This window comes from Capra hircus, chromosome 11, assembly GCF_001704415.2.
Source record: "Capra hircus breed San Clemente chromosome 11, ASM170441v1, whole genome shotgun sequence".
NCBI classification, from domain to species: Eukaryota; Metazoa; Chordata; class Mammalia; order Artiodactyla; family Bovidae; genus Capra; species Capra hircus.
In genome coordinates this window covers 98,356,400-98,370,038 of record NC_030818.1, presented here as the reverse complement: position 1 = coordinate 98,370,038, position 13,639 = coordinate 98,356,400, and the positions used below count along the sequence as shown (strand labels likewise).

At 54.1% G+C, this 13,639-nt stretch overlaps 1 protein-coding gene across 16 annotated transcripts in view; it reads right to left on the bottom strand.

Annotated features, from left to right (window-relative positions):
- Positions 1-5,250, bottom strand: part of DNM1 (dynamin 1) — a 43,298-nt gene extending 38,048 nt beyond the window's left edge. For 11 of the 16 annotated variants that reach the window (XR_001918860.1, XR_001918861.1, XR_001918862.1 and 8 more), the window contains exon 1: positions 4,981-5,244. Coding sequence is in view for 12 of the 16 variants with exons in the window: in XM_018055862.1 (XP_017911351.1) it covers positions 4,981-5,141 (161 nt within the window). In the remaining 4 variants the exon portion in view is untranslated. Of the gene's footprint in view, positions 1-4,980 lie in introns of all 16 variants that reach the window. The other 5 variants (XM_018055864.1, XM_018055858.1, XM_018055861.1 and 2 more) reach the window with 1 other exon arrangement.

Genomic DNA, 13,639 nt, shown 5'->3' with positions numbered 1-13,639 from the left:
TGAGTCCCCCAAGAACAGGGATGGGTCTGGCTTGTTCACAGCTCTATCCTCAGGGCCTGGCGCACTGCAAGTGCCAAGGAGATGTCAGTTCCCTCCGCCTCTCTACTTTCGATGTCTCAATTATGCCCTAATCCTCTTTGGCCTCAGTCTCCGAATCTGGGAAATGGGATGTAGCCTGAGGTGTTCAGAGGAAGAGACAGATCCTAGTAGTGGAGAATGCTCTGTCCCCCATGGCAGGGTCTGGGGCTGACCAAGAGAAGGGCTCTCAGAGGCCAGAGACTGGCACAAGGTCTGTGCTGGGACCAGAATGCAGAGACAGGGGATTGGTAGGAGGCAGGGGGCCTGAGCAAAAGGCTTCCCAGGTGGCTCAAGGGTAAAGAATCTGCCTGCCAATACAGGAGCCGTAGGAGATGCCAGTTCAATCCCCAGGTTGGGAAGATGCCCTGGAGAAGGAAATGGCAACCCACTCCAGTATTCTTGCCTGGGAAATCCCACAGACAGAGGAGCCTGGCGGGCTGCAGTCAGTCCACGGGGTTGCAAAGAGTCAGACACAACTCAGTGACTGACCAACCACTCAGTGAGCCTGAGCTGGGGTAGGCTGAGTCAGCAGAGGAAACCAAAAGCCTATCCCCCAGGCTGCCCTTTGGGCTCTGGGCAGAGGCTCACTCACTAGGCTCCCTGCCGCACCTGCATCCTTGCCCCTCCTCCCAGCTGGTACCTATGCCCAGGCAGGAACAGAATGGGCATGTTCTCTGGGCCAGACCTGACCTGAGTGCTTCACGGGCATGATGTCAACACTCGCCACAGTCCCGTGATGGAGGTGCTATTATTATCCCCATTTTACAGATGAGGAAAGAGCAGCTGGGCAGGGTTTAAAAAACATGCCCAATTTTGCCCAGCGTGTAAATACCAGAGCTAAGCTGCAAACCCAGGTCTGATTCCAGAGCCTGAGTGCTCAGTCCCTCTACCACACTCCTGCTGGCCCTGGCCTCCCCAGGGGGCCAAACAGGAGGGAAGATGGGCAGTGCCCGATAGTCAGCACGCCTGGGCCTCAGAGTGAGTGAGGCCAGGGGTGCCAGAGCCTGGAAGCCTGTCCCAGGACACCTGACTCGGTGCCGGATGGGTATAGTGGGGAGGGGGCACACAGCTGGGGGCAGACGAAGGGAAACCTGGGGCCCCAGACATCTGCTCACAAAGTGCTGGGGTGTCCGGGGCCCACGCACACTCCACTGTCTGCGCTCACCACCGAGATGATCTCATCTACGCTCACGAGTTGACATCCCATCTTTTCCAAATTTATATTTCCAGCCCGCCTTCCCTCTGAGCTTCCGACTTGCATCACCACACTGCCCACCTGACATCGCAGATTCAACGAGTTCAAAACCAGACTCCCAATCTTACCCCCTGACCCCCAGCCTGCTCCTCCCAGACTCTGTTAATGGTACCAACGCCCACCAGGGTCAGAGGTGCTAAAGTCATCCTGGATTCTTCTTTCCTCACCTTCTACATCCCATCCCCCAGCAGGTTTTGTGGGACTGTCCTCCAAAATACATCCTGAACCCCACTGTTCTCCCCCTCTCTCTGCCAACGCCCTGGTCCAGCCCCACTTTGTCCAGCGCAGCAGCCTCCGGACCTGTTTCCTGTCGCCCTTCCCAAGTCACACACTTGCTGGAAGCAGCTCAAGTCATTCCACTACTTAAGAGCTTCTGATAAGAATGAAAACAAACGTCGTTCGTCAGCTTAATCTGAGGCCCCTGCCTATCTCTCCCATGTTGTGTTCACCTTGCCCAGCAAACACCAGCCACCGCGCTTCCTTTCTGTTCTTCAAAGATACCAAATTCGTTACTGCCCCAGGGCCTTTGCATGTGCTGTTCCCTCAGCCTAGAATGCTTCTCCCCAAATAGTCACATGAGTTCTTGTCCCTCAGTTCTCATCTCAGATGCCACGGATTCCTAGACACCCTCTCTGACCTCCCTGTGGAAAGTGGCCCTTTTCACTCCCAGCATTGACTATGGCCCCCAGTTTTCTTCTTCATGTACATCTGCTGGATGGCTGAACAAATCAACCTCAGCCTTCCTTTCTGTAAAAGGGAGACAAAGAAAAAGCATAGATCCAGAGCAGCCCTGCCAGGGTCCTGGGCAGCTGCCTGGGCTACCACCACAGCAGAGATTACAACAGGGCCCTCTTGGGTGCCCGGAAGCCTGGAGCAGCCTCTGCTTCCTCTGATATATTTTCCACTTCCTCTCCATTGGGGGTTGACTCCCGGGAAACCCCAGGAGGCAGAGCGGCTGTTACCATGCACATGGGTCTGGGGACCCAGCCCAAGGTGGAGAGGTGGGGATCCATGGAGAGGCAGACTGTGGGGACCCCAGTGAACCTGTTTCCCACTCCAGTCCTGGCCTCCTCACTAGCTTTCATGAGAATCAACTAATGCATCCCCGTGCACACCACTGTACGCCAGGCCCCTACTCTGCCCCAGACCTGCGCCTGGACACCCTGTGTATCCTCCCGCGGAGCCGCAGTCAAAGGCTATTGGATTGTGGAGGGCAGCAAGAGGGTCCAAGCCTCTGGGGGCAGAGTCTGAATCTCACTCGACCCCTCGACAAGCCAACAGTTGCGGAAGTCAGCTGTGGCCAGGCTGGCCTGCTGTGCGGTCCACCCCCGGCACCTCTCTCGGCTGGATGGTGGACTCCGAGATGGCAGCAGCTAGGTCTCCTGGCCCACACAGGCCCCAAACCTAACCGAACATTGATACCTCCCTTCCACGAGTCTATAAAAGGGGGCTTTTATACTTGTGAACTTGCTGGAGCCCCACACCCATGTCTCAGGAAGGCAGGGCGGCAGCTGGCATTGGGCCCATTCCTCAGATGGGGAAAGTGGGGGTCCATACACTTGGGTGTTCCTGTGTTCAGTGCTGAGCTGGACTCTTAGAGGTGGTGTGGGCCCCAGATTGGAGTCTGACAGGCACGGTCCTTCTTGGCCCTGTGACCTTGGACAGGGCCTCTAACCTCAGTGTCTCAGTTTCCTCCCCTGCAGGGTGGTCATCACAGTACCCGCCTCACAGGGCTCTTGTGATCCATCCCATATAGCCTGGCAGGGGGCACAGGGGAAGGGCCTGGCAGACAGTGGCTGAGGTCAGCTGCCCCCTGGTGCCCCCTGCCCAGAGCACGCAGCAGGCACAGAGCATGCATGAGCAGAGGGGGGAGAGGCAGGCCTGTGGTTTGTACCCTGAAAAGTACAGGATGTCCATGACTGTCATCTAAAGCATGAGGGCCTCAGGGGCTGTATTGCCTCCAGGGTCCTCCCACCCCCCTCGCGGTGACTGTTGAGCCGTAGGGACACGGACCATCTCTGTGTCTCTTGTCTGTGTCTCTGCAGCTCTGGGGGAAGGTGGGGTCACATGAGCAGGAAAGGGGTTCTCTAGAAGCCCTTCCCCGGGAGACAGACGGCGTCCCCCCTGCTGATCAGATGGGCCCGGTCGCCCCCACAGTGGCTCTCCCGCATCCCACAGATACATCGATCCGTACAGTATCCTTCTCTCTCACCCCTGAGGCTGACACTGGGCCTTCCCAGGTCATTTGAGGGGCGGGGATGACCGTCCAGTCTAATCGCCCATATTAGAGATGGGGAAACTGAGGCTCAGAGAGGGCAGTGACTTGCTGGAGGTTTCACAGCAGAACCTGGTTTGGGACCCAGGATGTCTCAGCCCATAATTGCCATCCCTGGGATGAGGGGAGGAGAAAGCCCTCTCTGCCTGCCTCCCTCTCTGGCACAGGTCATCTGCCTCTTTACCCATGAAGGTCATTGGACCAAAGCTAGGGTTTCTGAAGGAGGTTAGGAAGGCAGATGACAGAATGGGGAGGTCAGCGTCAATTCTCTTGCCTCCTCCCTCAGTCTGCCCAGCAACCCCCCTCCGCCTCCAGCCCCCGGGAAGAGCGCCGGCCTCTCTCTCCTTCTCAGCCCCCGGAAAGCCCATCTCTGTCTCCCCTTCTTGGGGAGAGCCTGGGGGGTGGTCACGACCCTGCCTGCCTCCCTAAACCCAGGGCTCTTTGTCTTGGTGGTTGCCCCTGACTCCTTGCCACCTGGCCCTCCCGGCGCCTTGTGGGATCCGAGGCAGGAGGGGGATTAGGTCGTGCAAATGGCTCCCCCCACCCCTCCCCGCCAGCCCGCCTCCCTCCCTGTCTTAGTCATCTCTGTCCTCCACCGCCTTCTCCCTCCATTCCAATCCCTCTGCCAGGCCAAGGGGAGGACGACACTGACAGGCGCCCCCCCTCCCCACCCAGGGGCGGCGGCAGGGCAAGGGGCCGGCGGCTCTGGGAAGGCTCAGAGGCGCTGGCTGCCCCTACCCCCTCTTCCTCATCCTGCAGTCGCGCCTCCCCCCTCTTCCGCGCTGCGCACGGATGGCGGCCGGAGCCGCAGAGGTGTGTGTGACGGGGGAGACTGTATCTGGTCCCCGATGCTCAAGGGGCCATGTCCTCTCCCAGGGACGACGGGAGGGGTGACCCCCCACCGCAGTCCAGGAATCCCCATGAGAGTAGGGGAAGCTGTCCATAGAACCTGGGGGCATGGGCCCAGGGGTGCTGCCCGCTTCAAGAGACCCCCTCAGAACCGAGGGGAGTCATGTAGGCCCCTCGGTACCCATGGGGGGGTCGGGGTGGGGGAACAGCCCTTTGCCCAGGTCTGCTGTCTTCCTAAAGGATGGAGCGGAGGAGGGGGGCGTGAGCCCGCGGCCGCAGGCTTGACGTCTGCGGCCCAGCGGGGATGAGGAGGGTGGAGGGCGCTGCGCCCCCGAAGGGCTCTCGTCGCGGGGGAGGGCCGCCTCCTCCTTCTGGCTGGAGGTGGGGGCGGGGGGGGGGGTGGCGCGCTGTCCGCCGTGCAGCGCCAGGGGCTACGAGGTCCCGGCGCCGTCGGGGCCAGGTCCCGAGACCCGGAGGACCCGGGCGCGGGGAGTCCGCGTCCTAGGGGCGCGCCGCTTCCTACCTGCCTACGAAATTCTCGAGCACCGAGCTCTTGCCGGCGCTCTGGCCGCCCACCACGGCGATCTGCGGCAGGTCGAGGTCCGCGTTCTGGCCGATGGCGGAGAAGGCATCCTGCAGCCGGTTGACCAGCGGGATGAGATCCTCCATGCCACGGTTGCCCATGGCTGCGGCTGGCCCAGCAGGCTGCGATCCGGCCGCCGCTTGGGCTCCAGGCTTCGGCTCCGCGGATGCAGCGGCGCGCTCCGACGCTTTTCTGCGCCGCGGGTCCCCCCGCCCCTCGGGGATCGGAGCGCCGCGCTGCGCCGGGATGCCGCGAGGGGGCGCCCGCTGCGCCGCGGGTCGGCAGCCGTGCGCAGGCGCCGCCCGCAGCACTATGGGGACTGTAGTTTTCAACTTCTGCGGCTTTTGGAGACACTTGAGCCGTGTCTGGGGGAGGCAAAGATGCTGCCGTTATCTTTCCAGGAAACGGGCAAAGTCTCCTAGGTACCAGGTGCCCTTAGTACCAGACCCCTTGGAGAGTAGTCGTGGCTGCCTCACTCCCTCGTACAGATGGGGAAACTGAGGCTTGGAGGTACGGCCTCCTTCCAAGGTCATAGTCTTCTGACCTTCAGTTTCACTTGGCTTCACTGCCTTCTACTTTGGGTTGTAACACTAATTTATCTCCGGCATTTCCCTTCCCGCCTTTGGGCCTCAATCTCCCTGTTTCTAGAACGAAAAGGTATAGAGCATTAATTTAACAAATACTTACTGAACACGTACTGTAAGCCATACCCTGTTCTAGGCGCTGGAGATACAGTAGTAAACAAGACAGACCAGGTCTCTACCCTCATAGATCTTACAGTGGAGACAGACAGTAAATGAATAAACAGATAAATGAAACAGTACAAGTGAAGATAGTGTACACTAATAGTGATGCGAGAAATCAGCACAGCATATGAAGAGTTCTCTTTAGCCTGGCAGGTTGGGAGGGTTCTCTGTGGAGGTGACAGCTGAGAAGAGACCTGAATGGTGAGAAGCAGCTGCTGCTGCTGCTGCTAAGTCGCTTCAGTCGTGTCCAACTCTGTGCGACCCCATAGATGGCAGCCCACCAGGCTCCGCTGTCCCTGGGATTCTCCAGGCAAGAACACTGGAGTGGGTTGCCATTTCCTTCTCTAATGCATGAAAGTGAAAAGTGAAAGTGAAGTCGCTCAGTCGTGTCTGACTCTTCGAGACCCCATGGACTGCAGCCTACCAGGCTCCTCTGTCCATGGGATTTTCCAGGCAAGAGTACTGGAGTGGGTTGCCATTGCCTTCTCCGAGGAGCAGCTAGCCAGGCCAAATGAACAGCAGGTACAAAGGCTCTGACACTTGGAAGGGCCTTCTTGGGACAGTTGGAACGTCTTGTCCTGGTAAGTGAAGTGTTCTCCCCAAACCATCAGGGTGGTGGTAAAACAGTAGGGCTCGAATCCAGGACTCTTGAAACCCCACCCTATTTATTTTTTTCACATAGAAAGACCAGGGGGCCCCAAGCCAAGTTTTCCACCTTTGCATTTAAGGAACCTAACTGCGACTCCCCACAAGGAGACTAGGGAAGAGAGAACAGAGAACAGAGGGAGAACCCTGGAGAACAGAGGAGCCTAGAGAGCTACAGTCCATGAGGTTGCAAAGAGTTGAACATGACTTAGAGATTAGCAACAACAACAGTCCTGTTCTACTGGGGATCAGTAGGTCACCATCTGTGAAAAGAGTGGGGGCCACTGCTGGGAGATCAGTAGTCTGTAAATTGGAGGCTGTGGTTCATTCACTCATTTAATACATATTTATTAAACCAGGAACTCTGCTAGACCTCAGAGATAAAGCAGGGAGCAAAATGGATGAAGCCTTTACCTTCATGTGGCTTATAGTCTAGTAGAAAAAGAAGGACAAAGTACAAAGGAGCCCATAAATGTGACTGTCAAATAGTCATGAGTACTTTGGAAGACAAGAAAGCTGGAGAAGTTGGAGGTGGGGGCTGTGTTGCTGTTTTGCATACAGTGGCTGGAGGAGGATTCTGGTAAGGTGAAAATCTGAGCAGACCTGAAGGAAGTACAGGAGTAACCCATGTGGACCTCTGGGGAACATCTGGGCAGAGAGGAATAAGCGGATTGCATTCCAAGAGCCTGACCTGGGTCTTAGATGAGCTGTGTGATCCAGGTTCCTCCATATCTTTGAGCCTCAGTGATCTAATCTGGGTAATGGGGATAATGATAGACTGGAATGCCCGTGAAGGGCATGGCCCCGGCCTGAGGCTCAGGCAACCCTTATTAAACCACTGCTTTGAGGATGCTGATGATCACAACCTTCCAGAGAACTGGATGTGGATGTGGAACTGCACATCCTGTGTGGCTGCTCCCAGCCAGTCCGTTGTTATGCTCCAGAACCAGAGAGGGCAGAGATGAAGCCTGGATTGGTGCCATTCATTTATTTAGAGGTTGCCAGTTACAGTCATCCTAGAGGGGCGCCATTGTGGCTGGTTTGTTTTTCCTAATTACAGTAGCAAAACGTATTGTAAAAATCAGACTTTACACAGTATTTGAAAACTTCTGGTCATCCTCCCACCCAGAGATAACCACTATTTAGAGTTTATTCTCTGGTTTATCCCATGTATATTCATTTTGTTTCATTTTGTTTTTTACAGAAATGGGATCATACTATAAATCCTGTCTTGCTGAATCACCCATGCCAGACGAGCAGCCTGGGTATCACCCTGAGTTGGTCAGAAATACACAATCTCATGCTTCACTCATGCTGGATCACAACCTGCATTTAACAAGAATCAAGTGCCCCAGAGATTCCTGTGCACATCAGAGCTGGAGAAGCTCTAATATATTTTATTATATGCAACTTGTTTTTTTAGCAACAGTAAGTCTTTGAGGTCTCTCAGTGTAAGAACAGATTGGTCAAAAAAAAAAAGAACAGATTGGTCAAGTGCCTTGTCCACAGCTGCATAATTTCCCACTGTTTAGTAGTGCTTTGGTTTTGTTCTCGGGTTCGGTAAAAATGATTGTGCTGGGCTTGAAGAATGGATGGATAAAATGCCACTTGGGGGTGTGTGTGTGGAGAAGGGTTGATGTTCTGGGCAGAGGAATCAGCATAAGCAAAGGTATGGAATCAGAAAGGAAATGAACCTGATAGCTACACTGGCCTTATTCCCATGGGGCTTCCCAGGTGGCTCAGTGGTAAGGAAACCTCCTGCCAGTGCAGAAGATGCAGGAGACCCGGGTTCAATCCCTGGGTCAGGAAGATCCCCTGGAGGAGGAAATGGCGACCTACTCCAGGATTCTTGCCTGGGAAATCCCATGGACAGAGGAACCTGGCAGAGCTACAGTCCATGAGGTCAGAAAAAGTCGGACATGACTGAGCGACTGAGCGCACACACGCACACGCACACACACACACACACACACACACTCATTCCCACAGGGCTTGGTGAGGACCAAAGGAGGGATGCTGCAGATGGTTCTCCCAGGTGCTGAGAAGCTGGGAGTCCCGAAGGCCAATGAGTTAAATGAGAGTCTTAGAAATGGCTTTGACCCTCTATTTTGAGCACTAACGAGGGAGAATTCTCTCTGGAGCCCTTGAAGCTGTAACCACCACCTGTACTGGCAGATCAGCAACAGGAACACTCATTGGGCATTTCTCCCTGGGCCAGATTACTGTGCTGAAAGAGTCAACCTTCAGGAGGGGGGAGGAGTTCCTATTAGTTCTCCTTGACAGATGAAGCGACTGAGGCGCAAAGTGGGATGTGGCTCAGGGCACAAAGCCAGAAAATGACGGAGTGAAGATGTGAATGGAGCTTGGTGCAACTCTGGGCTTCCGTGTTTATAGCCTATACTGCACCAGCTGTTGTAATCTGCATGCTTCTAATGCACATGAAATGAAATGCTAGTCCCTTCTGATGGGGTTTTTGTTGGGCATGCAGCAGGTGCTCAATAAATGCTGACTGTACTGAATTTCTCAATGGCTTTATTATGCACCACTTGAGCCAAGCCATTATATTTAGTCGTGAAGTCTGCTCAGAGTCTGGCCCTTTGGATTCATTCATTCTTCAACAGGCTTTAAAAAAAAAAAAATTTACTTATATATTTGGCTGTGCCAGGTCTCAGCTGTGGCACGTGGGGTCTTCAATCTTCGTTGCAGGTGTGATCTTTTTTTTCAGTTGCTGCATTCAGGATCTTTAGTTGTGCCATGTGGGATCTAGTTCCCTGACCAGGGATCAAGGCTGGGCCCCCTGCATTGGGAGCTTGGAGTCTTAGCCACTGGACCACCAGGGAAGTCCCTCTTCAACAGGTATTGATCGGGTACTTCATGCCAGACCTCAAGCAAGACATAAGGGGATGAAGAGGTTAACAAGATGCAGAAGTTGAACCCTCCTAGAATGTGGATCACAGGGGAGAGAAAGACAACAAAGCAGTCCAGGTGGATGAAGCCAAGACACCTGGCTGTGTCAGGCAAGGTCACTGCTGAAGCCGGCTGGGCCAGGCTGGGGCTCCACATAGTGCCTTTCCCTGTGTGGCTGGGGGCTGGGCACCAAGATTTCCCAGGGGCTTTGAGGCACCAGTGGTCCAGGCATCTGTGCTTGCACTGCCTCATCTTACAATGAGGAGCTCCCCGTAAGTCTGGAACAAGGCACATCTTGTATACTGAGGATCAAGGGTACAGTTCTGTTGCTAGACTGCTTGGAGTTCAAATCCCACCCCAACCACTATCTAACCTAGTGACCTTGGACAAGTCATTTCACCTGCCTGGCCCTCAGTTTCTGCATCTGCAAAAAGGGGATAAGACTATTAACTACCTGATAGGGTTATATGAGGAGGATTCAATGATGTAATAATTCAGAGAAAATATGAGAACAGTGCCTGAAACAGTGAATAATTAGAGCTATGATTGTGATTATAATCATCATTACCACAGTACTGTCTAAAGAAACTTCAACCTCATGAAGGTAGCAAAAGACGTCACCTCTCTTTTTTAAAATTTATTTTATTCATTTAGCAGTGCCAGGCCTTAGTTGTGGTATGAGAGATCTTTAGTTGCGGCATATGAACTCTGAATTGCAGCATGTGGGATCTAGTTCCCTGAGCAGGGATTGAACCTGGGCTCCCTGCTTTGGAAATGTGGAGTCTTAGCCACTTGGCCAACAGGGAAGTCTGGGCTGTCACCTCTTGGTGGGAAGGTTAAAGGATTGTAGACACGACAGGATTTGTCCAGGAGAGACAAAGCTAGGTCTGGAGGCATGGATTGGGGGCCAACTCTATCCCTGGATGGCTCAGCTTGTGAGAATCTCAGGCCCCAGTGAGCCCTAGATTGTCCAGTTATTCCCCATGTGGACAGAGAGCTTTGAGGGTATATCTGACAATCAAGAAAGGCCTCTTGGGCTTCCCTGGTGGCTCAGTGGTAAAGAATCCACCTGCCAGGGCAGGAGACATTGGTTCGATCCCTGATCTGGGAAGATGCCACATGCTGCAGAGCAGCTAAGCCAGTGCACTCAACTATTGAGCCTGCGCTCTAGAGCCTGGGAGCCACAACTGCTGAGCCCACACACCCTAGAATGTGTGCTCTACAAAAAGAGAAGTCACTGCAGTGAGAAGCCCGAGCATCACGAGAGAGGAGCCCCGGCTTGCTGCAACTGCAGAAAAGCCTGCACAGAAACAAAGACTCAGAATAGCCAAAAATAAATAAAAATTCAAAAAAGGAGTTAAAAGAAAGGTCTCCTGAGAAGGTGATGTTTGAATGGAGCAGCAAAGACTGGACAGGAATCAGCCTGGTGATGAGTGACAGGAGAGGGGAGATTGTGAGGGAGATTTGGTTCCTCTGGGGACAGAAGGTTGCCACTGTGGCTGAAGCTGGTAAGTGGGCGGTGGGGGCTGGGCGAGCCTGTTACACACAAGTCAGTCCTGTCCAGCAGAGATGGCCGCACTCAGATCCCAAGTCGGGAGGGGTCCTGCCCCAGGTCACTCTGAAGGGTAGGCTGCCCACCCTGCCACTCCCTGCCTCTGTTCTCTGCTCCCCTCTCCTCACTTAGTAGTAGGTAAAGGCACAAGTGGATGAAAGCTTCTTGCCTGAAGAGTCCCATGGATAGAGGAGCCTGGCAGGCTAGAGTCCATGGGGTGACAAGAGTCAGAGGCGACTTAGCGACTACACCACCACCATCATAATCACGCTATATGATATCATCATGAGAAGAGACAGATTCCTGGAGCATGGCGCCACCCGAGTATAAGTCTATTTCATGGTGAAGGTGCACCTCAACGTGGAGGGAAGAGTGAGGCCTCCAGCCGATGCTACCTACATCCTCAGACCTCATTTGGGATGCAGAGATGAGGCCTCTCCCTCTGAACATACTTCATTGGGGGGCTTTGCTTGCAAGGGGTTGGTTTAAAGGAATTAACACGAGGGACTTCTCTGGCAGTACAGTGGTTAAGAATTGGTGCTTCCGCTGGAGCGGGTCTGGGAACTTAGATCCCACATGCCCTGAGGTTCAGCGGATTAAGAAAAAAAAAAAGCAATTAACATGAGTCTAGCCCCAAACAGTGTCCTCAGAGCATTCTCTGATCTCCAGGGAGGCAGCACAAGGTCACATACGTTCCAAAAAATGTCCACATCCTCCTCATGAAAAAGTCATCCAAACGGATAATAGCAAATTATTTTTAAAAAGGAAAGTGAATCTCCACCCCCATGAACCCACTACACACATTTATTCTTTCCAAAAACTGGGATCCTGATGTGTATGCAGATTTGTAACCTGCTGAGTTCACTTCATACCATATCGTGTTTAAATATCCTTTGAAGACATAATTTCTGAAGGCTGTGTGCTATTCCTTAAGAGGCTGCTGCTGCTGCTAAGTCATTTCAGTCATGGCAGACACCGTGATTTATTTAGCTATTCTTCAAAGTTGATTATTTCCCCGACCACTATTATAGATGTTTCTGTGCACATGCTGGCTTTTAAAAAGACTTGTTTCTGATTACTTTCTTGGGCTAGATTCCTACAAGTGGGGTTACCAGGTCAAGGGGCAGAGTTCAAGAGTCTTGATAGAGAATTTGCAGATTGCTTTCCAGAAAGATGAACCAACACAAGAAGCCAGTGCTGGCGTCCCTGTTTTCACCAACATGAGCATTAGTTTCAGGTTTATACATATATTTTTTAAACTGGGGTATTGGAGAAGACTCTTAAGAGTCCGTTTGACAGCAAGGATATCCAACCAGTCCATCCTAAAGGAAATCAGTCCTGAATATTCATTGGAAAGACTGATGCTGAAGCTGAAGTGCCAATCCTTTGGCCACCTGATGCGAAGAACTGACTCATTTGAAAAGACCCTGAAGCTGGAGAAGATTGAAGGCAGGAGAAGGGGACAACAGAGGATGAGATGGTTGGATGGCATCACCAACTCAATGGACATGATTCTGAGTAAACTCTAGGAGCTGGTGATGGACAGGGAGGCCTGGCATACTGCAGTCCATGGGGTCGCAAAGAGTCAGACAGGACTGAGCAACTGAACTGAACCATATATATTTTCTTACTTTGTCATTTGGCTAAGCTCGCCCTGTGCGAGATGCCAGTGCGAAACATTATGTAATATCATACAGACAAACACACCCCCCGGGAGGGACACTCATTTTACAGACGAAAAAGCAGGTTTAGAGAGGACTCCCGCGTCTGCCAGGGTCCCCCAGCCAGGAGGCAGAGGAGCCCCAATTCAATCCCGGCTAGCGCCGAGATCTGCTTGGTTGGAAGCCCAGGGGATCTCGAGCCGTGTCCGAATCTGGGCGGATGTGATGCTGTCACACACTTCGCTGTCGCTTCCTGCCCTTCAGGTGTAAAACCAGGCTCTGCTTCAAAGTCCGAAGCGCCTGGGCCGCCCTTCCACCCGTAGGCGGGACATCTCCTTTAGTCCCACCCACGTCCAGCCCCGTTGACGCCTAAATCCAGACACCTGTGCTGCCGCCCCAGGGGCCGTAGTAGCGCAGGTCCTTAGCTTTAGGGCACCGCTGACCACGTGATTGCCGTGCCTGGTTGCCCCTCCAGTCTCCGCTGGGCCAACCTCGGGCCTGCAGTCTCTTGCCCCACCGCGTGCGCCGCCGCGGCACACTGTCGGCGCCAGATACAAAGCGAGCGAGTTGCCTAGGGCTGTTACAGCCGCGGTCGGCTTTGCATTAAAGAGAAAAGGGATCGCTCTCGAGTAACCGCACACTGTGACCCAGTGTGGGGACCGAGGAGCGAGGCAGCGGGACACCGGACAGAGGCGAAATTGAAGGGTCCTTGAGAGCAGGATGATGAGCGCCGTTTTTTAATTCTTTGAACTCTGCCCTCCTCCCCGGCTCCGCGGCCAAACCCGAGAAAAAAGCAAAAAAACACTTTCAAATCGAGTCCCCACCCGCATCCCTCCCCGGCCCCATCACCCCTTCTAGGGCAAATTCTTGTGCCGGGGGTCCCCTCGCTGGGTCTCGGTCCCCGAATGTACAGCGGACGGCTCCTCACCCCCTCCCACCCCCAGCCCCACGCGGGGCCCCCGGGGTCGCGGGACAGTGGGGTCCTCGGGAAAGTCGGTTGGGGACAGTCCTCCTCAAAGCCCCCCGCCAAGTCCCCGCCAGACGACAGACCCCCTTCTGGGCGAAAGACGGACCTGGGGCTCAGAGCC